Below are 20731 nucleotides of genomic sequence, written 5' to 3'. Positions count from 1 at the left end.
AACAAATTTCTCTTCTTCAGAAACGATTTCCTTGCCATTGCCAGTCTACATTTTATATCCTCTCTACTTCGACCATCGTCAGTTATTTTACTCCCTAAATAGCAAAACTCCTTTACTACTTTAAGTGTCTCATTTCCTAATCTAATCCCCTCAGCATCACCCGATTTAATTTGACTACATTCAATTATCCTCGTTTTGCTTTTGTTGATGTTCATCTTATATCCTCCTTTCAAGACACTGTCCATTCCGTTCAACTGCTCTTCCAAGTCCTTTGCTGTCTCTGACAGAATTACAATGTCATCGACGAACCTCAACGTTTTTACTTCTTCTCCATGAATTTTAATACCTACTCCGAATTTTTCTTTTGTTTCCTTTACTGCTTGCTCAATATACAGATTGAATAACATCGGGGAGAGGCTACAACTCTGTCTCACTCCTTTCCCAGCCACTGCTTCCCTTTCAAGCCCCTCGACTCTTATAACTGCCGTCTGGTTTCTGTACAAATTGTAAATAGCCTTTCGCTCCCTGTATTTTACCCCTGCCACCTTCAGAATTTGAAAGAGAGTATTCCAGTTAACGTTGTCAAAAGCTTTCTCTAAGTCTACAAATGCTAGAAACGTAGGTTTGCCTTTTCTTAATCTTTCTTCTAAGATAAGTCGTAAGGTTAGTATTGCCTCACGTGTTCCAACATTTCTACGGAATCCAAACTGATCTTCCCCGAGGTCCGCTTCTACCAGATTTTCCATTCGTCTGTAAAGAATTCGCGTTAGTATTTTGCAGCTGTGACTTAGTAAACTGATAGTTCGGTAATTTTCACATCTCTCAACACCTGCTTTCTTTGAGATTGGAATTATTATATTCTTCTTGAAGTCTGTGGGTATTTCGCCTGTCTCATACATCTTGCTCACCAGATGGTAGAGTTTTGTCATGACTGGCTCTCCCAAGGCCATCAGTAGTTCTAATGGAATGTTGTCTACTCCCAGGGCCTTGTTTCGACTCAGGTCTCTCAGTGCTCTGTCAAAATCTTCACGCAGTATCTTATCTCCCATTTCATCTTCATCTACATCCTCTTCCATTTCCATAATATTGTCCTCAAATACATCGCCCTTGTATAAACCCTCTATATACTCCTTCCACCTTTCTGCTTTCCCTTCTTTGCTTATAACTGGGTTGCCATCTGAGCTCTTGATATTCATACAAGTGGTTCTCTTCTCTCCAAAGGTCTCTTTAATTTTCCTGTAGGCAGTATCTATCTTACCCCTAGTGAGATAAGTCTCTACATCCTTACATTTGTCCTCTAGCCATCCCTGCTTAGCCATTTTGCACTTCCTGTCGATCTCATTTTTGAGACGTTTGTATTCCTTTTTGCCTGCTTCATTTACTGCATTTTTATATTTTCTCCTTTTATCAATTAAATTCAATATTTCTTCTGTTACCCAAGGATTTCTACTAGCCCTCGTCTTTTTACCTACTTGATCGTCTGCTGCCATCACTACTTCATCCCTCAGAGCTGCCCATTCTTCTTCTACTGTATTTCTTTCCCCCATTCCTGTCAATTGTTCCCTTATGCTCTCCCTGAAACTCTCTACAACCTCTGGTTCTTTCAGTTTATCCAGGTCCCATCTCCTTAAATTCCCGCCTTTTTGCTGTTTCTTCAGTTTCAATCTGCAGTTCATAACCAATAGATTGTGGTCAGAATCCACATCTGCCCCTGGAAATGTCTTACAATTTAAAACCTGGTTCCTAAATCTCTGTCTTACCATTATGTAATCTATCTGATACCTTTTAGTATTTCCAGGGTTCTTCCAGGTATACAACCTTCTTTCATGATTCTTGAACCAAATGTTAGCTATGATTAAGTTATGCTCTGTGCAAAATTCTACAAGGCGGCTACCTCTTTCATTTCTTCCCCCCAATCCATATTCACCTACTATGTTTCCTTCTCTCCCTTTTCCTACTGACGAATTCCAGTCACCCATGACTATTAAATTTTCGTCTCCCTTCACTACCTGAATAATTTCTTTTATCTCGTCATATATTTCATCAATTTCTTCATGATCTGCAGAGCTAGTTGGCATATAAACTTGTACTACTGTAGTAGGCATGGGCTTTGTGTCTATCTTGGCCACAATAATGCGTTCACTATGCTGTTTGTAGTAGCTAACCCGCACTCCTATTTTTTTATTCATTATTAAACCTACTCCTGCATTACCCCTATTTGATTTTGTATTTATAACCCTGTAATCACCTGACCAAAAGTCTTGTTTCTCCTGCCACCGAACTTCACTAATTCCCACTATATCTAACTTCAACCTATCCATTTCCCTTTTTAAATTTTCTAACCTACCTGCCCGATTAAGGGATCTGACATTCCACGCTCCGATCCATAGAACGCCAGTTTTCTTTCTCCTGATAACGACGTCCTCTTGAGTAGTCCCCGCCCGGAGATCCGAATGGGGGACTATTTTACGTCCGGAATATTTTACCCAAGAGGACGCCATCATCATTTAATCATACAGTAAAGCTGCATGTCCTCGGGAAAAATTACTGCTGTAGTTTCCCCTTGCTTTCAGCCGTTCGCAGTACCAGCACAGCAAGGCCGTTTTGGTTAATGTTACAAGGCCAGATCAGTCAATCATCCAGACTGTTGCCCCTGCAACTACTGAAAAGGCTGCTGCCCCTCTTCAGGAACCACATGTTTGTCTGGCCTCTCAACAGATACCCCTCCGTTGTGGTTGCACCTACGGTACGGCCATCTGTATCGCTGAGGCACGCAAGCCTCCCCACCAACGGCAAGGTCCATGGTTCATGGGGGGCTCGTTAGATAGTCAAAATCCCGAGCTGGTGACGAGTTATGACGCGTTTGTGTTAACTTCTTACGATGGAGTTAGCGGCTGAGTCCTAACAAGGGAATTATACCCGACCAAGAGGGAGATACAGTATTGCATTGCATAGGAGTACTCAAGGTGTGAGCTGATGAGGTTCAAGCAAATATACTGAAATATTTACCCATTTAGTTTTTGTTGCTTTCAATAAGAGCATGCCGCACTCCTAAACTCGACTTCTGAACCTTGCCTCTTGAATGCAAATGTCACACGACGGTTTAGTTATCGCAGTTCATCATATATGTCAGAATCGAGACTTGCTGAAAGCTGAAAATCGTTCATGCCACAACGATTTTCTTGAAAGTAGCAAATTCTGTTCTGACGTGCTTTGCACGAAAGCACTCGCCCCATATACAATAAAAAGGATCAGAACTGCCACCGCTGTCTTCACCTCTCTACTAAACCGCCGCTGCCGCTATTAAACCCAAAGCGAAAAATATGTCACAAATGTTAGACATTTTTCCACTTAAGACTCTATTTTATAGTACTTACATAACGTTACACGTTCCAAGTAAGCGAAATTCAATAGGTACCTGCAAGATACATACCAGGACTTCAAACAAGACAATGACAGTTGACGAGCCGGCCGGAGTGGCCGAGCGGTTCTAGGCACTTCAGTCTGGAACCGCGCGACCGCTACGGTTGGAGGTTCGAATCCTGCCTCGGGCATGGATGGGTGTGATGTCCAAAGGTTAGCTAGGTTTAAGTAGTTCTAAGTTCTAGGAGACTGATGACCTCAGATGTTAAGTCCCATAATGGTCAGAGCCATTTGAACCATTTGACAGTTGACGAATACACTCACCACGCCTTTGTAACCTGGTCGAACGGCACTTGTGAGGCGGCGGCTGCCATGTGGCCTGCTGCCGGTAGATGACGGCCGCGGAAGGGAGAGGAAACTTTCGAGGGGGTGCTGCTGTGACCTCGATGCAGCCGCTAGCTCGTTTGCGGAATTGTTTCCGGAAGTTTTTGCTATTACTGATGGGTTAAGATGTGAACCGAATTATTTTTTAGGCTCCATCATACTGATAACTTCGGCAGATAGCCGAAATGCGGTGTGAAAAATAAGGGAGCGTGTGGATCCGACTTCGTGTTTACTTTTCGCGATCTTTACCAGTAGACCACGAGCTCATAGAACTTTGTAACACCTCGAGAAAGAGACACTTCCTTCAGACACTGCCGCATTCTACAACGTTGCCAAATCATGCGTGTGGCCCGACTTGGAGTTTTGACGGGCGATCGGTTTTATTGGCCGCATTAAGTGAAAGACTCGGACTTAGGCTATACGGCGACTGGCTGGCAGCCAGGTTTTACGTTTAAGACTGTCCATTATCTTGGATGTTTCAGCTTTGTGATTCAGTTTGTCTAAATGAACTACTTTCATTATATATTCGTTCCTCACTCATCTTGGGTACATTTAAAAGTAAAGGTGTAAGCATTAAGGGTAGAATGGGAATTCCACTGTTAAACGCAGAAGAAAGAGCAGATATGTGGAAAGAGTACAGTGAAGACCTCTGTGAGACAAACAAGCTGTCTGAAGATGTGATAGAAGAAGAAACTGGAGTCTATATGGAACAGAAAGGGGATCCAATATTAGAGTCAGAATTTAAAGGAGCTTTCGAAGACTTCCAAATGTGACAGATAACATGCCGTCGGAATTTCTGAAGTCATTGGAGCTGTGGCAACCAAACGACTGTTCCAGCTGGTGTATAGAATTTGGGACAGGCGACATAGTGTCAGACTGCAGGAAAAACATCATCCACACAATTCCGAAGTAGCAACTAATGAACATTCTGCTTAACGGCCATGAATTCAAGTTGCTGCCAATAATAATATACATAAGAACGGAAAAGAATGTTGAGGATCCATTAGCTGATGATCGGTTTGGCTTTGGGAAAGGTAAAGGCACCAAAGAGGTAATTCTGACGTTGCGGTTGATAATGAAGCAAACTCAAGACACGTTCATAGGGTTTGTAGACGTGCAAAAAGCGTAAAGTGGTACAAGATGTTCGAAATTCTGAGTAGTAAGGTGTAAGCTATCGGCAAAGACGGGTAATATACGAGATGTACAAGAACTAGGAGGGAACAATAAGACTGGAAGTGCTCGGATTGAAAAGGGTATAAGATAGAGAGGCAGTCTTTCGCCCCTAGTGCGCGAAGACGCAATGACGGAACTAAAAGAAGGTTTGAGAGTGGGACTAAAATGGAGGGAGAAAGAATATCAACGATGAAATTCGCTGATGACGTTGCTATCTTTAGTGAAGTTGAAGAAGAGTTACAGGATCTGTTGAATGGAATGAACAGGCTGACGAGTACAGAATATGCATTGAAAATAAATCGAACAAAGACGAAAGTAATGAGAATTAGCAGACATGAGAACATGAGAATAGCGAGATGCGTAACTTAATATCAAATTTGGCGATCACGAAGTAGACGAAATTAAGAAATTCGACTACCTTGGAAGTAAAATAAACATGACGAACGAAGGAAACAGGACATAAAAAGTAGACTAGCACAGGCAAAATGGGCATTCCTGGCCAAGAAGTCTACTGGTATCAAACATGGGTCTAATTTGAGGAAGAAACTTCTGGGAATATACATCTGGAATGCTGCATTGTATGGCAGTGAATTAAAGACTGTGGGAAAATCGGAACACAAGAGAATCGAATCATTTGAGATGTGGTGCTAGAAAAGAATGTTGAAAATTAGGTGGACTGATAAAGTAAGGAATGGGGAGGTTCTCCACAGAACTGCCGAAAAAAGAAACATATCTAAAACACCGAGAAGAAGAGACAAGATGATAGGACATTTGTTAAGACGTCAGTGAAGAACCTCCTGATACTAGAGGGAGCTGTAGAAGGTAAAAATGATAGAGGAAGACCGAGATTGGAATACATCTAACAAACATTTGAAGACGAAGGTCGCAAGCGCTACCCTGCAATGAAGAGGTTGGTGCAGGAGAGGAATTCGCAACAGACCAATCAGAATAGTGACGGATAAAATACCTACACAATATATGTGACAGGCTGCTCCTACCGAGCAATACACCTACTGTTTCAGCCGTTTTGTTTTCACCAGTAAATATGAAGGGTACAGCGGAACAGCTGTAGTAACTGTGATTATTTTATGATTTTAGGTTACTGCTGGTAACACAAACAGATGTAATATCATTTGGTTCAGTATAATAGTAGCTAACGTAAGTTTGTTTCATAATAGTTACTATTGACATTATGTTTTTTGCGAAAGTGATGCTAATGTTATGTTTCCTGTATCTAGGGGCCTGATGAAGGGGCTTGACCACCATAACCACTGAAAATTAAATAAGTAACAAAAACAGACACACAGCAGACGGTGTTATTCAGAGGTTCACACAGCAGCTGTTAATTGTTTTGAGCTCAGTCGCCATGCAGATTGCTAATAATCAGACACTTGTCTGTTACTGCGGCTTTTTGTGGCACAGTGTTACAAGTGCGAGCTGCACAAGCTTGATAAGTGTCATCAGATGCTAACCACAAAAATGATTTTTATGGTGCAGGTGACTATGTACCACTGGGATCTACCACAAGCGCTTCAGTACCTCGGTGGCTGGCCCAACGGGCTGATCGCAGACTACTTTGTGGAGTACGCCAGAGTTCTATTCGACAACTTCGGTGACAGGGTGAGTGAAGGTGGCGACAACCGCCCAACAAAGCCGCCACAGCTCGGCTGACGGTGCGCGTTTCCGCAGGTGAAGTGGTGGATAACGTTCAACGAGCCGGGTGTCTTCGTCTCGGGCTACGCTGAGGTGGGCACCGCGGCGCCGTCGCAGCCCGCGCCTGGCATCGGCGACTACCTGGCCATTCACACGCTGCTGAGGGCGCACGGCCGCGTCTACCGCCTGTACGACCAGCAGTACCGGGCCACACAGAACGGTCAGTACCACAGCACAGCCACTGCCACGCCAGGCGCACATAGGGGCGTGCGCGAAGCAAAGTGAAGAGCCTTAAACACACTTCAATTCATCGACCGACCGGCTGACAAGTTATCCTAATGGCCATTAAAATTGCTATACCAAGAAGAAATGCAGATGACAAACGAGTATTCATTGGACAAATATATTATACTAGAACTGACATGTGATTACATTTTCGCGCAACTTGGGTGCATAGATCCTGAGAAATCAGTACCCAGAACAACCACCTCTGGCCGTAATAACGGCCTTGATACGCCTGGGCATTGAGTCAAACAGAGCTTGGATGGCATGCACAGGTAAAGCTGCCAATGCAGCTTCAACACGATACCACAGTTCATCAAGAGTAATGACTGGCGTATTGTGACGAGCCAGTTGCTCGGTCACCATTGACCAGACGATTTCAATTGGCGAGATATCTGGAGAATGTGCTGGCCAGGGCAGCAGTCGAACATTTTCTGTATCCAGAAAGGCCCGTATAGGACCTGGAATATGCGGTCCACTGTTCAAAGTGCCGTCAATGCGAACAAGAGGTGACCGAGATGTGTAACCAATGGCACCCCATACCATCACGCCGGGTGATACGCCAATATGGCGATGACGAATACACGCTTCCAATGTGCGTTCACTGCGATGTCGCCGAACACGGATGCGACCATCATGATGCTGTAAACAGAACCTGGATTCATCCGGAAAAATGACGGTTTGCCATTCGTGCACCCAGGTTCGTCGTTGAGTACACCATCGCAGGCGATCCTGTCTGTGATGCAGCGTCAAGGGTAACCGCAGCCATGGTCTCCGAGCTCATAGTCCATGCTGCTGCAAACGTCGTCGAACTGTTCGTGCAGATGGTTGTTGTCTTGCAAACGGCCCCATCTGTTGACTCAGGAATCGAGACGTGGCTGCACGATCCGTCACAGCCATGCGGATAAGATGCCTGTCACCTCGACTGCTAGTGAAACGAGGCCGTTGGGACCCAGCACGGCGTTCCGTATTACCCTCCTGAACCCACCAATTCCATATTCTGCTAACAGTCATTGGATATCGACCAACGCGAGCAGCATGGCGCGATACGATAAACCACAATCGCGATGGGCTGCAATCCGACCTTTATCAAAGTCGGAAACGTGATGGTACGCATTCCTCCTCCTTACACCAGGCATCACAACAACGTTTCACCAGGCAACGCCGGTCAACTGCTGTTTGTGTATAACAAATCGGTTGGAAACTTTCCTCATGTCAGCACGTTGTAGATGTCGCCACCGGCGCCAACCTTGTTTGAATGCTCTGAAAAGCTAATCATTTGCATATCACAGCATCTTCTTCCTGTCGGTTAAAATTCGCGTCTGTAGCACGTCATGTTCGTGGTGTAGAAATTTTAATGCCCAGTAGTGTATGTGTTAGGCTTGTTGGCCGACTGACCTACCGGTTTTTCTTGTCAGTTAGTCGGTTAGGCACTGCCCATCAGTCAGAGCTCTGTCGGAAGCCAACGCAGATGGACGTGCGCCTTTCCAGCTATATCCCGAGAGGTACTTGTCGGCCATCTACGCCGAACGCTCAACCTCCGTCGTCAGGGATTATCAGTGGCATAGTCTTCACGTCCCACTGCGTTCATTCACTGTGTCTTAGAAGTTGAATTATTTATTATTGAGAAGAGTTCTCCTTTTGTTTTTAAGGTCTTGTTTGGCTTATTTTTTATATAGCATCTCTCCATAGGATATACAGCAGCGGGTCAATTTCATCCTTTGCATTAGCCATTTATTTGCTTACAGCTTTCTCTCGGATTTTTTCTGGCCCTGTTAGTTCTAAAACAAATTTCAGTTTTGGTGTGTGTGTGATACTAAGTGGCACCTCATAGAACATTATCTCAAGGCACGTAAGATAAATAATTTGCATACAGCGATAGGAACAGGGCAGCGCCATGTGCCCAGGTAGCAGTTCCTGGCCAGGAATTCACTGACATGAATATCAGTACTTCCTTATCATGGCAACTGGCCACATGTACCAAGGCCATTCCCATAATCCTGATATCATCGTGTCTTTGCCCTATGTACGCCATTGTGTACGCGATACTACCGCTATCTGCAAATACACTCCTGGAAATGGAAAAAAGAACACATTGACACCGGTGTGTCAGACCCACCATACTTGCTCCGGACACTGCGAGAGGGCTGTACAAGCAATGATCACACGCACGGCACAGCGGACACACCAGGAACCGCAGTGTTGTCCGTCGAATGGCGCTAGCTGCGCAGCATTTGTGCACCGCCGCCGTCAGTGTCAGCCAGTTTGCCGTGGCATACGGAGCTCCATCGCAGTCTTTAACACTGGTAGCATGCCGCGACAGCGTGGACGTGAACCGTATGTGCAGTTGACGGACTTTGAGCGAGGGCGTATAGTGGGCATGCGGGAGGCCGGGTGGACGTACCGCCGAATTGCTCAACACGTGGGGCGTGAGGTCTCCACAGTACATCGATGTTGTCGCCAGTGGTCGGCGGAAGGTGCACGTGCCCGTCGACCTGGGACCGGACCGCAGCGACGCACGGATGCACGCCAAGACCGTAGGATCCTACGCAGTGCCATAGGGGACCGCACCGCCACTTCCCAGCAAATTAGGGACACTGTTGCTCCTGGGGTATCGGCGAGGACTATTCGCAACCGTCTCCATGAAGCTGGGCTACGGTCCCGCACACCGTTAGGCCGTCTTCCGCTCACGCCCCAATATCGTGCAGCCCGCCTCCAGTGGTGTCGCGACAGGCGTGAATGGAGGGACGAATGGAGACGTGTCGTCTTCAGCGATGAGAGTCGCTTCTGCCTTGGTACCAATGATGGTCGTATGCGTGTTTGGCGCCGTGCAGGTGAGCGCCACAATCAGGACTGCATACGACCGAGGCACACAGGGCCAACACCCGGCATCATGGTGTGGGGAGCGATCTCCTACACTGGCCGTACACCACTGGTGATCGTCGAGGGGACACTGAATAGTGCACGGTACATCCAAACCGTCATCGAACCCATCGTTCTACCATTCCTAGACCGGCAAGGGAACTTGCTGTTCCAACAGGACAATGCACGTCCGCATGTATCCCGTGCCACCCAACGTGCTCTAGAAAGTGTAAGTCAACTACCCTGGCCAGCAAGATCTCCGGATCTGTCCCCCATTGAGCATGTTTGGGACTGGATGAAGCGTCGTCTCACGCGGTCAGCACGTCCAGCACGAACGCTGGTCCAACTGAGGCGCCAGGTGGAAATGGCATGGCAAGCCGTTCCACAGGACTACATCCAGCATTTCTACGATCGTCTCCATGGGAGAATAGCAGCCTGCATTGCTGCGAAAGGTGGATATACACTGTACTAGTGCCGACATTGTGCATGTTCTGTTGCCTGTGTCTATGTGCCTGTGGTTCTGTCAGTGTGATCATGTGATGTATCTGACCCCAGGAATGTGTCAATAAAGTTTCCCCTTCCTGGGACAATGAATTCACGGTGTTCTTATTTCAATTTCCAGGAGTGTATATACAGGGTGTTACAAAAAGGTACGGCCAAACTTTCAGGAAACATTCCTCACACACAAAGAAAGAAAATATGTTATGTGGACATGTGTCCGGCAACGCTTACTCTCCATGTTAGAGCTCATTTTATTACTTCTCTTCAAATCACATTAATCATGGAATCGAAACACACAGTAACAGGACGTACCAGCGTGACTTCGAACACTTTGTTATAGGAAATGTTCAAAATGTCCTCCGTTAGCCAGGATACATACATCCACCCTCCGTCGCATGGAATCCCTGATGCGCTGATGCAGCCCTGGAGAATGGCGTATTGTATCACAGCCGTCCACAATACGAGCACGAAGAGTCTCTACATTTGGTATCGGGGTGGCGTAGACAAGAGCTTTCAAATGCCCCCATAAATGAAAGTCAAGAGAATGAGATTTTCACTCTGCAGCGGAGTGTGCGCTGATATGAAACTTCCTGGCAGATTAAAACTGTGTGCCCGACCGAGACTCGAACTCGGGACCTTTGCCTTTCGCGGGAAAATGCTCTACCAACTGAGCTACCGAAGCACGACTCACGCCCGGTACCCACAGCTTTACTTCTGCCAGTATCTCTGCAAAGTTCGCAGGAGAACTTCTGTAAAGTTTGGAAGGTAGGAGACGAGATACTGGCAGAAGTAAAGCTGTGGGTACCGGCCGTGAGTCGTGCTTCGGTAGCTCAGTTGGTAGAGCACTTGCCCGCGAAAGGCAAAGGTCCCGAGTTCGAGTCTCGGTCGGGCACACAGTTTTAATCTGCCAGGAAGTTTGAAAGTCAAGAGGGTTGAGGTCAGGAGAGCGTGGAGGCCATGGTATTGGTCCGCCTCTACCAATCTATCGGTCAGCGAATCTGTTGTTGAGAAGCGTACGAACACTTATCAGGCACTTCATTTATTTAATATATAAATTTAAAATTTTTTTAAAAAATTTGTTTATGTATTATTCGACTGAAATGTGCAGGAGCTCCATCGTGCATGAACCACATGTTGTGTCGTACTTGTAAAAGCACATGTTCTAGCAGCACAGGTAGAGTATCCCGTATGAAATCATGATAATGTGCTCCATTGAGCGTAGGTGGAAGAACATGGGGCCCAATCAAGACATCACCAACAATGACTGCACAAACGTTCACAGAAAATCTGTGTTGATGACGTGATTGCACAATTGCGTGCGGATTCTCGTCAGCCCACACATGCTGATTGTGAAAAAAATGGCTCTGAGCACTATGGGACTTAACTGCTGAGGTCATCAGTCCCCTAGAACTTAGAACTGCTTAAACCTAACTAACCTAAGGACATCACACACATCCATGCCCGAAGCAGGATTCGAACCTGCGACCGTAGCGGTCGCGCGGTTCCAGACTGAAGCGCCTTTAACCGCTTGGCCACACCGGCCGGCGATTGTGAAAATTTACAATTTGATCACGTTGGAATGAAGCCTCATCCGTAAAGAGAACATTTGCACTGAAATGAGGATTGACACATTGTTGGATGAACCATTCGCAGAAGTGTACCCGTGGAGGCCAATCAGCTGCTGATAGTGCCTGCACACGCTGTACATTGTACGGAAACAACTGGTTCTCCCGTAGCACTCTCCATAAAGTGACGTGGTCAACGTTACCTTGTACAGCAGCAACTTCTCTGACGCTGACATCAGGGTTATCTTCAACTGCACGAAGAATTGCCTCGCCCATTGCAGGTGTCCTCGTCGTTTTAGATCTTCCCCAGTCGCGAGTCATAGGCTGGAATGTTCCGTGCTCCCTAAGACGCCGATCAATTGCTTCGAACGTCTTCCTGTCGGGACACCTTCGTTCTGGAAATCTGTGTCGATACAAACGTACCGCGCCACGGCTATTGCCCCGTGCTAATCCATACATCAAATGGGCATCTGCCAACTCCGCATTTGTAAACATTGCACTGACTGCAAAACCACGTTCGTGATGAACACTAACCTGTTGATGCTACGTACTGATGTGCTTGATGCTAGTACTGTAGAGCAATGAGTCGCATGTCAACACAAGCACCGAAGTCAACATTACCTTCCTTCAATTGGGCCAACTGGCGGTGAATCGAGGAAGTACAGTACATACTGATGAAACTAAAATGAGCTCTAACTTGGAAATAAAGCGTTTCCGGACACATGTCCACATAACATCTTTTCTTTATTTGTGTGTGAGGAATGTTTCCTGAAAGTTTGGCCGTACCTTTTTGTAACACCCTGTATATCGCTATCCCATGACTTTTGTTATCTCAGTGTTATTACAACACTGTCTCAGTTTTCGGGAATTGTCGTTACACAATATCATAATATTTTTGATAATAATCGTAGGCGTACTGAGTCAAATACTTTTCGGAAATCGCGAAATACTGCATCTACCTCACTGTCTGGATCCATGGTTTTCAGGATGTCATGTGAGAAAAGTGCGACTTGTGTTCCACATTATCTATGTTTTCGAGATCCATGTTGATTGACATGGAGGAGGTCGTTCTGTTCGAGATACCTTATTATGTTTGAGCTCAGAATAAGTTCTAGGATTCTACAACAAATGGATGTCGAGGATACTGGACGGCAGTTTTGTGGATCACTTCCGCTACTCTCCTTGTACAGCAGATCTGGCTGTGCTTTATTCCAACTAGTTTTTTTCCTAGGGATCTACAACAGGTAGCCTCACTCATACTATGAGTACACTTTAGCACAAACACCTTGTGCATTTTCCACCCCTATAACTACTTCAGAATCTTCGTTGGGTGCTACACCTACATTCATGCGGTCAGAACCATTGGCAGTCACACTGTATGTGTTGACAAATGAGAGTACTCCTGCAGGACTTAGCTGAGACTCGAGTTGTGGTAGCTGCTGCCGCTGTGGTACGGCATAATCGAAAAACACCGGATCCAAAACTTCGGGAAGACATGCTATGGAGAGTGACTGTTGTTGGTGCTGCTGAGGCGCTAGTATGTTGTAGAACACTGGAAGTCCTCAGCCAGCACTGGATCAGGGGTTCATTGCTGCTGCTGCGGCTTTTGCATAGTCGAACGACACCAGGTCAGGCAGAGATAATGTGGTCAGTGGTTTCTGCCGTTATGTGTGCAATGCCTGTGTGTCCTCGTCTGTAACAATAGTAACAAAGCCCTAAGTATAAAGACACTCACACACAATACTACTACTACTACTACTACTACTAATAATAATAATAATAATTTGAGACTGATTGACAAAATACTGTACTTACTGATAGCCTTCTCCTTTCCACCTGATGGCTACTGTTGAAGGCACTTCTTGCTGGGCAGCAATCAAATCACCAAAACAATTGTTCGAAGGGTGTGGAGCTGAACCTGCACGCCATTAACTAAGAGGGGCACAAGGACGCGGGGGGGGAGGGGGGGGGCGGAGAGGGGGAGGGGGGTCGCTGGGGTTGGGAAGAGATTTGGGGCGGGAGGCTCGGGGTGGGTGTGGCCTTTACAGGGCAAAGACACGATGATGTCAGGATTCTGGGAAGAGCTTTGGTGCACGTGGCCGGATGTGATAATAGGAAAGTGCTTATGCATATGTCATTGAATTCCTGGCCAACAAACACACACATACACACACAATTATCAGAACCCCTGGTGGATGCCTTGGAGAGCATTTACTGTTGAAGATGGCCGACTATGCTAGGATATAAGCCCGCTCTTTTAGCCGTGTGGTCTAACGCACTGCTTTCCGGGCGTGAAGGCGTGCCGGTCCCCGGCACGAATCCGCCCGACGGATTAGTGTCGAGGTCCGATGTGCCGGCCAGTCTGTGAATGGTTTTTAAGGCGGTTTTCCATCTGCCTCGGTGAGTGCGGGCTTGTTCCCATTATGCCACCTCAGTTACACTATGTCGGCGATTGCTGCGCAAACACTGTCTCCACGTACGTGTACACCATCATTACTCTACCATGCAAACATTTGGGGTTACGCTCGTCTGGTATGAGACATTCCCGGCGGAGTCCACCCGGGGCCGAACAGCACAAAAACCCTGGGTCGGTGTGGGGCGGCTGTGGGGTGAGTGGACTGCTGTAGCCTGTTGTCGGGTTATGAACCACTTAGGGCTATGGCGGAGACGAAGTCTCTCCGTCGTTTCTAGGTCCCCAGTTCAATACAATAGAATACAATGCTAGAATATTCGTAGCTTCTGAGAACTGTCTGTAGATAGCAGCACACCAAGTCACTCATTGTACATGAGTACGTGGACTTCTCGCAAAGAACGCAATATACAACGGACAATCAACCTACATTTTATAAGAAACCCATGTTTGATCATCGGTCATGATGTGAGGAAAGAATTCCTCTCCATCCCACCTGAATCGTCGATAAATTCATGCAGAGATATTTCCAGTCCGTGTTGTGCGCAACTGTCGAAATTTCTAGTATTGTTTTTCATCCAGTTTAGACAAATTCAGTTTCAGTCCGTTCGACTATGTCCCCGTACTTACAGTGAAGGCATGCAGAAAGAAAAGAATGGGAAGCAACGTGACAACACATTCACCATCAATATTACAATTTTCTGACTTTTACCTCAATAAAATCGTGATTTGCGGCTAGGACATATGGCAGACAGCACCTAACTGCCTTCATTAAAGTGATACACTTCCATCACGGCAACTTCTCAAGTCACCTTCACAGAATGGGCTCGGAAACTCCCAGAATATTTCGTGCGACTCAACTTTAATAGTTGACTTAAACGGTCTATCCCTTTCGTGTGTGTGATGTCGCGACTATCAAGTTCCTCTGTGGAGGGAGATGAGAAAAATGGAGCACAAATTTTTCATTAGTATTACCACTATACCTACACCAGAAAATGCAACAATTCATTCAATCAACATGGATTTTTTAAGAGATTGTAACCTGCATTTATAATCGAATGCCTCTTAAGACGGAGAATGTTTGTACTGCTGGTCTACAGTGCAGTAGCTACATATTGTGCAATCGTTATCGTATGAGATCCAGCGTGTAACTAGAAGAATAGGTAAAATTATAATTTCACATTAAATTAATGTATTTTTACTGCACTTCTTTACCTTTCTTCTTCAATAACCTGAAAGAATTATATTTGTTGTCAGTTACTACAATGTATTAAAAATACTTGTTATACCTGATGTATGTTCTGTGTGTCAGTACCCACGTCCTTTAATCATCAGATGTATCACATTTGTAATACTGAACTAGCTGCATGATACGTACACCATATACCAATAAATTAAAAGAAAAAGTTTGCAGCGGTCTGAAACAGACGCATAAGTGTGGCTCAGAGCAGAGCTCCTATGCGTCAGCTCCAGTGACGCTTTCATACTTGATTGGGAACAACTTCTTTTGCTCAAAAGGTCTGCTGGTATCTGTGGCTGGAATGGAACATATTCAGCTGAAATTCCATCCTGATAGGTATTCTCATGTTGACATTTTTAGGAGTAGTCCTTTTGCAGCTTTTAGTCATAGCTGCTACTAATGTCTGCATGCGTTACGCGCTTGGTGGAAGAACAAGCTCCGTGATTATGAAATAACATTCGAAAAGAGACTCTAGCATTTCCGATTTCGTTTCATTTTTGTCGCTTTGAGTTCTAATGCTGTAACCGAGAGTCTGGGGAGTAATTACTGTACCATTCACTGTCTTTACGCATCAATACTAGAAATAAGAATAAGCTTCACAAGGATTTAAAGTCACTTAGTTTTGTACAAAAAAGGTGTGTATTATTCAGGAACACCCATTTTCAATAACTTGCCAGCACCCATAAAAAGCTTAACAACCAATGAAATTCTGTTTAAGAGAAGCCTAAAGGATTTATTGGTGGCCAACTCCTCAGTAAAACCAACTGATTTTTATATATATTTAACTTCTGCACAATTTCAGTGCAGTAATGTGTTCACACACACACACAGACATATATATATATATATATATATATATGTCTGTGTGTGTGTGTGTGTGTAAGTACAATCTAACTTCTGCACCATTTCAGTGCAGTAATGTGTTCATTGTAAATAAGTATTATAGTAGTTGATTACATGTTTATTACCTTATAAATAAATAAATAAACTTTTTTATTTTAAATTCAGTGCATTAGTATTTGTAAAATGACTCTTTCATATTGTATTCATTAAAAAATGACGATCATTCTACTTGGGACCTGTGGAATGGTACATTAGCTTATATGTTTTAGTTGTAAATATTTGTCATGTATTGTTGTTTTTCTGACATGTTCTACATCGTGGAGGACCTCCTCACTACGGATCAATTGAAATGAAAGTAAATCTAATCTAATCTAAGCCTATGTGTGAAGCACGTGAGACACATCTTTAAATAAGGGCGCCATAACCCTTCTCTTAGGAGCTCTCGAAACGTAAATATAAATTCCTTAAACACAATTTACTGACATCTAGATTCGCAGGCAATAACAGAGCCACACTAACTGAGAGATTAACTTCCCTACGACCCACCTACGTCAAAGCATTTTTCTCATATTTTATGTTCTATAGATAAAATTAACAATTTTATTGTGGTCATTACTAACGTTCTGCATTTTTCTGAACTACGACCTGACAATTTTGATTTTATTGTAGAGAGATCTTCCTTTAAGAGTGAATTCTGGAAAAAATCTTCAGCTGTGAACTGGACACGACAGGTATTGGACGTGTTAAGCGCGCTTAGCCCTGATTTTGTAGCTATCTGAATTGACAGGAACTCTTAGAACGCGGAGAATGTACCTGGAAGGCCATCATTACATTTTGGAATTGCTAATAGTTATTCTAATGGGTCCATTTTTTTCCAGAATGCGTGAAATAGTTCCACCCGTTTTCTCCCAAATAAAGCACGATTGAATGTAGTTACTACCGTTGAACAAAAACTTCGACTTCAGTTAAAACTTCCAGGCTGAGAGGCCGTGGCCGATGTATAAAATTTCCACCTTTGGCAGTAGCCGGACGATCTCAGAAGATGTCTCCCGCAGATGGAGACGAAACGTAGGTGGAAATTTTATACAGCGACCACGACCTCTCAGCCCGGAAGTTTTAACTGAAGACAACACCGGCCGTAAAAGCCTACATTTTACGACTAAAAACTTCGACTGGCACATCTGTACCTCTATGTAAGACCAATATACACTGTCCAGTCACATTAAGGGGGGGGGGGGGGGGGTACGACGTCAAACGGGCCGACTTGGAGCAGGAGAGGCACCACAGGACAATTTAATTTCCACTGTCTATACTTTTACAAAAAAATTCATAAAACTTTGTTAGCATGACCAGGAAGAATTCAGAATTCACACTCATAGCAGTGGAAGTTCGAAAACATAACTAGATAATTTTTTTTACAAGTGAAATTTCATCATTTTTTTCACTTACTAATGGCAGTTATTGTTACTATAGGTACACTTTTCTTCATAAGTAAGAGAGATTCTTCGATGAATTGTGGACAGCATACAAACCATCCTTAAAGGTGTATGAAACTCTAGAATTTTCCAAATCTATTAAAAACTGTGGTAAAAATTGAGGTAATCAACTATAAAATTTGCGTTTTTGCTAAACATGAAGTTTAAAATATAACAGTTCATTTGTTTTTTCATAAATTAAACAAATTCTAGAGTTTCATACAGCTGTGAATATGGTATGTACGATGTGCAAAATTCATCGAAGAATCTCTCTAACTTATGTAGAAAAGTGTACCTATAGCAACGAATGCAGCCATTAGTAAGTGAAAAAATGATGAAATTTCACATCTAAAAAAAATTTATTTTGTTACGTTTTGGAACTTCCACTGCAATGAGTGTGAATCCTGAATCCTTCCTGGTCATGCTGACAAAGTTTTATGAATTTATTTGTAAAAGTATAGACAGTGGAAATTAAAATGTCCTGTGATGCCTCTCCTGCTCCAAGTCGGCCCGTTTGGTGTCCTACCCCCCTTTAATGCGACCACATGTCCAAAGCCTGAATAACCACGTTTTGCAGCGCGGATCGTTGCGAGGCGTGTACGGAGAGCGTCAGTGAGGTTCTGGAAGGTGGAGCCGTGCCCACTCGAGTTCTGGAAGGTGGAGCTGTGCCCACTCCAGTTCTGGAAGGTGGAGCCACCCCCACTCCAGTTTTGGAAGGTGGAGCCGTGCCCACTCCAGTTCTGAAAGGTGGAGCCGTGCCCACTCCAGTTCTGGAAGGTGAAGCTGTCCCCACTCCAGTTCTGGAAGGTGGAGCCGTCCCCACTCCAGTGCCGCGGTCAGCTGCTCTAGGTTTCTCGGTTTAGAATTCATGGTGCATACAGTCCGATCGAGGTGGTCTCTCAGATTCTAGATTGGATTTAAACCAGGGCAGTTTGGCGGCCAGGAGAGCACAGTAAACTCGTCCTGGTGCTCTTCAAACCATGCTGTACACTGGAAGCTGAGTGACACGTTGCATTATCCTGCTGGTAGATACCTTTCTGCCGAGGAAAAACGAACTGCCTATCGAGGTGGACATGCTCCCCAAGGATAGATGCATGCTTTTGTTGATCCATTAAGCCTTCCAGAATGAAGAGATCACTAACGAAACGCTACGAAAACATTCCCCATTCCATAACGCTCCCTACTTTGGCCTGGACCCATTCCAGCGATTGTTGCAGGCTATTTGCTTCCAGACCTTTCACGCGCCGTACACGCCAATGGCCATCTGTCCGATGGTGCATAGAATGAGATTTATCTGAAAAGGCCACCTGCCACACTCAGTGGACGTCCATTTTGCGGTATTGGCATGCTAATTCCAGCTTCGTCGGCGATGAACAGCAGTCAGCATGGATGCTCGAATCAGGCGCTTGCTACCAAGGGCCATACGGAGCAACATTCGCTAAGGGGTGTTGAGACACTGTTGGCAGCAGCTTGGTTCAAAATGGTTCAAATGGCTGTAAGTACTATGAGACTTAACATCTGAGGTCATCGGTCCCCTAGACTTAGAACTACTTAAACCTAACTAACCTAAGGACATCACACACATCCATGCCCGAGGCAGGATTCGAACCTGCGACCGTAGCAGCAGCGCGGTTCCGGACTGAAGCCCCTAGAACCGCTCTGTCACAGCGGCCGGCAGCTTGGTTCATCTGGACGGTCAGTTGTTTAACGATTGCACGTCTTTCCAACCGTAAACATTTTACCAACCGTCGTTTACGACCATGCTGCACCACAGTTGCCTCTGCGCCTGTTTTGGGTAGCGCCATTTTGCCATGCAAGTTGTACTGTAAACATGGTGGCATGCGAACAGTTTACAAACTTCACCGTTTAGGAAATGGTTCTACCCCTGGCCCCAAAGCCATTACGACAGCAGCTGCACTGTTTTCCGCATCCCCCCAACATTCTTTATACGCCCACCACTGCTAGTGCTGCCCCCTGCTCACTGTGAGTGGTTATTGCGCATTGACGTCGAACGCAGGCGTAGGTCACATTAACGTGACCGGACGGTGTATTTAATAGCAGACTATGTTTTCATCCTGGTACAGATACTATGATTGCTGGAGAATGTCGTTAATTTACTCATATTACGTTTCAGGCAGTGTGGGAATCACGCTTAACATCCAGAATATAGAACCAGCTAGTAATTCTACTGAGGACTTAGAGGCAGTCGACAGATACATGCAGTTTGAAGTAAGTATAGTGTGAAGGTCGTTTTACGACCTTTATGCTCTGAACTATTGGTTAGAGTATAGCTGGAATAATTAAAAATGGACTCTTATTATTACAGTGGCACATTCGTATGGCTAACACAAACACTTTTTCGCATATTAGTCAATATCATGCAAATAAAATGACATCCATACTAAATTATCAATCCCTTAATTATTAAGTTTCGTGGTTGTGACAATAACAAGTAACATTTGCTTTTCTGTAGGATGGCATCTTCGCACATCCGATCTTCAGTGAAGACGGGGATTATCCGGCAGTCGTCCGTCAGAGGGTAGACGCCAATAGCGAAGCGGAGGGAAGACCTCGTTCAAGGCTGCCAACTTTTACACAGGAAGAGATCGAGTACCTTAGAGGTGAGTACTGTAGCTGTCCTACAATTCAACACTGACTCGCATTATTTCATTACGATAAACACTTTAGTAGTTTAGTCGTGTACTGACACAGTTAATTTAAAAGTGTTATAAATTAATGGATAAGATCATGAACAACACTACTGGCCATTAAAATTGCTACACCAAGAAGAAATGCAGATGATAAACGGGTATTCATTGGACAAATATATTATACTACAACTGACATGTGATTACATTTTCAAACAAATTGGGTCCATACATCCTGAGAAATCAGTACCCAGAACAACCACCTCTGGCCGTAATAACGGGCTTGATACGCCTGGGCATTGAGTCAAACACAGCTTGGATGGCGTATACAG

At 44.8% G+C, this 20731-nt stretch overlaps 1 protein-coding gene across 1 annotated transcript in view; it reads left to right on the top strand.

Moving 5' to 3' along the window:
- The window catches only part of LOC124805685 (myrosinase 1-like), a 71947-nt gene that overhangs the window by 21816 nt on the left and 29400 nt on the right, over positions 1-20731 (top strand). Inside the window, exons 4-7 of the mRNA XM_047266254.1 lie at positions 6418-6540; positions 6610-6793; positions 19886-19980; positions 20225-20372. Coding sequence (XP_047122210.1) covers positions 6418-6540; positions 6610-6793; positions 19886-19980; positions 20225-20372 — 550 coding nt within the window. The remainder of the gene's footprint in view (positions 1-6417; positions 6541-6609; positions 6794-19885; positions 19981-20224; positions 20373-20731) is intronic.

The sequence above is a fragment of the Schistocerca piceifrons genome, chromosome 7 (genome assembly GCF_021461385.2).
Source record: "Schistocerca piceifrons isolate TAMUIC-IGC-003096 chromosome 7, iqSchPice1.1, whole genome shotgun sequence".
NCBI lineage: Eukaryota > Metazoa > Arthropoda > Insecta > Orthoptera > Acrididae > Schistocerca > Schistocerca piceifrons.
The sequence above is the reverse complement of the archived record's forward strand: the minus strand, read 5'-3'. Positions and strand labels throughout refer to the sequence as shown.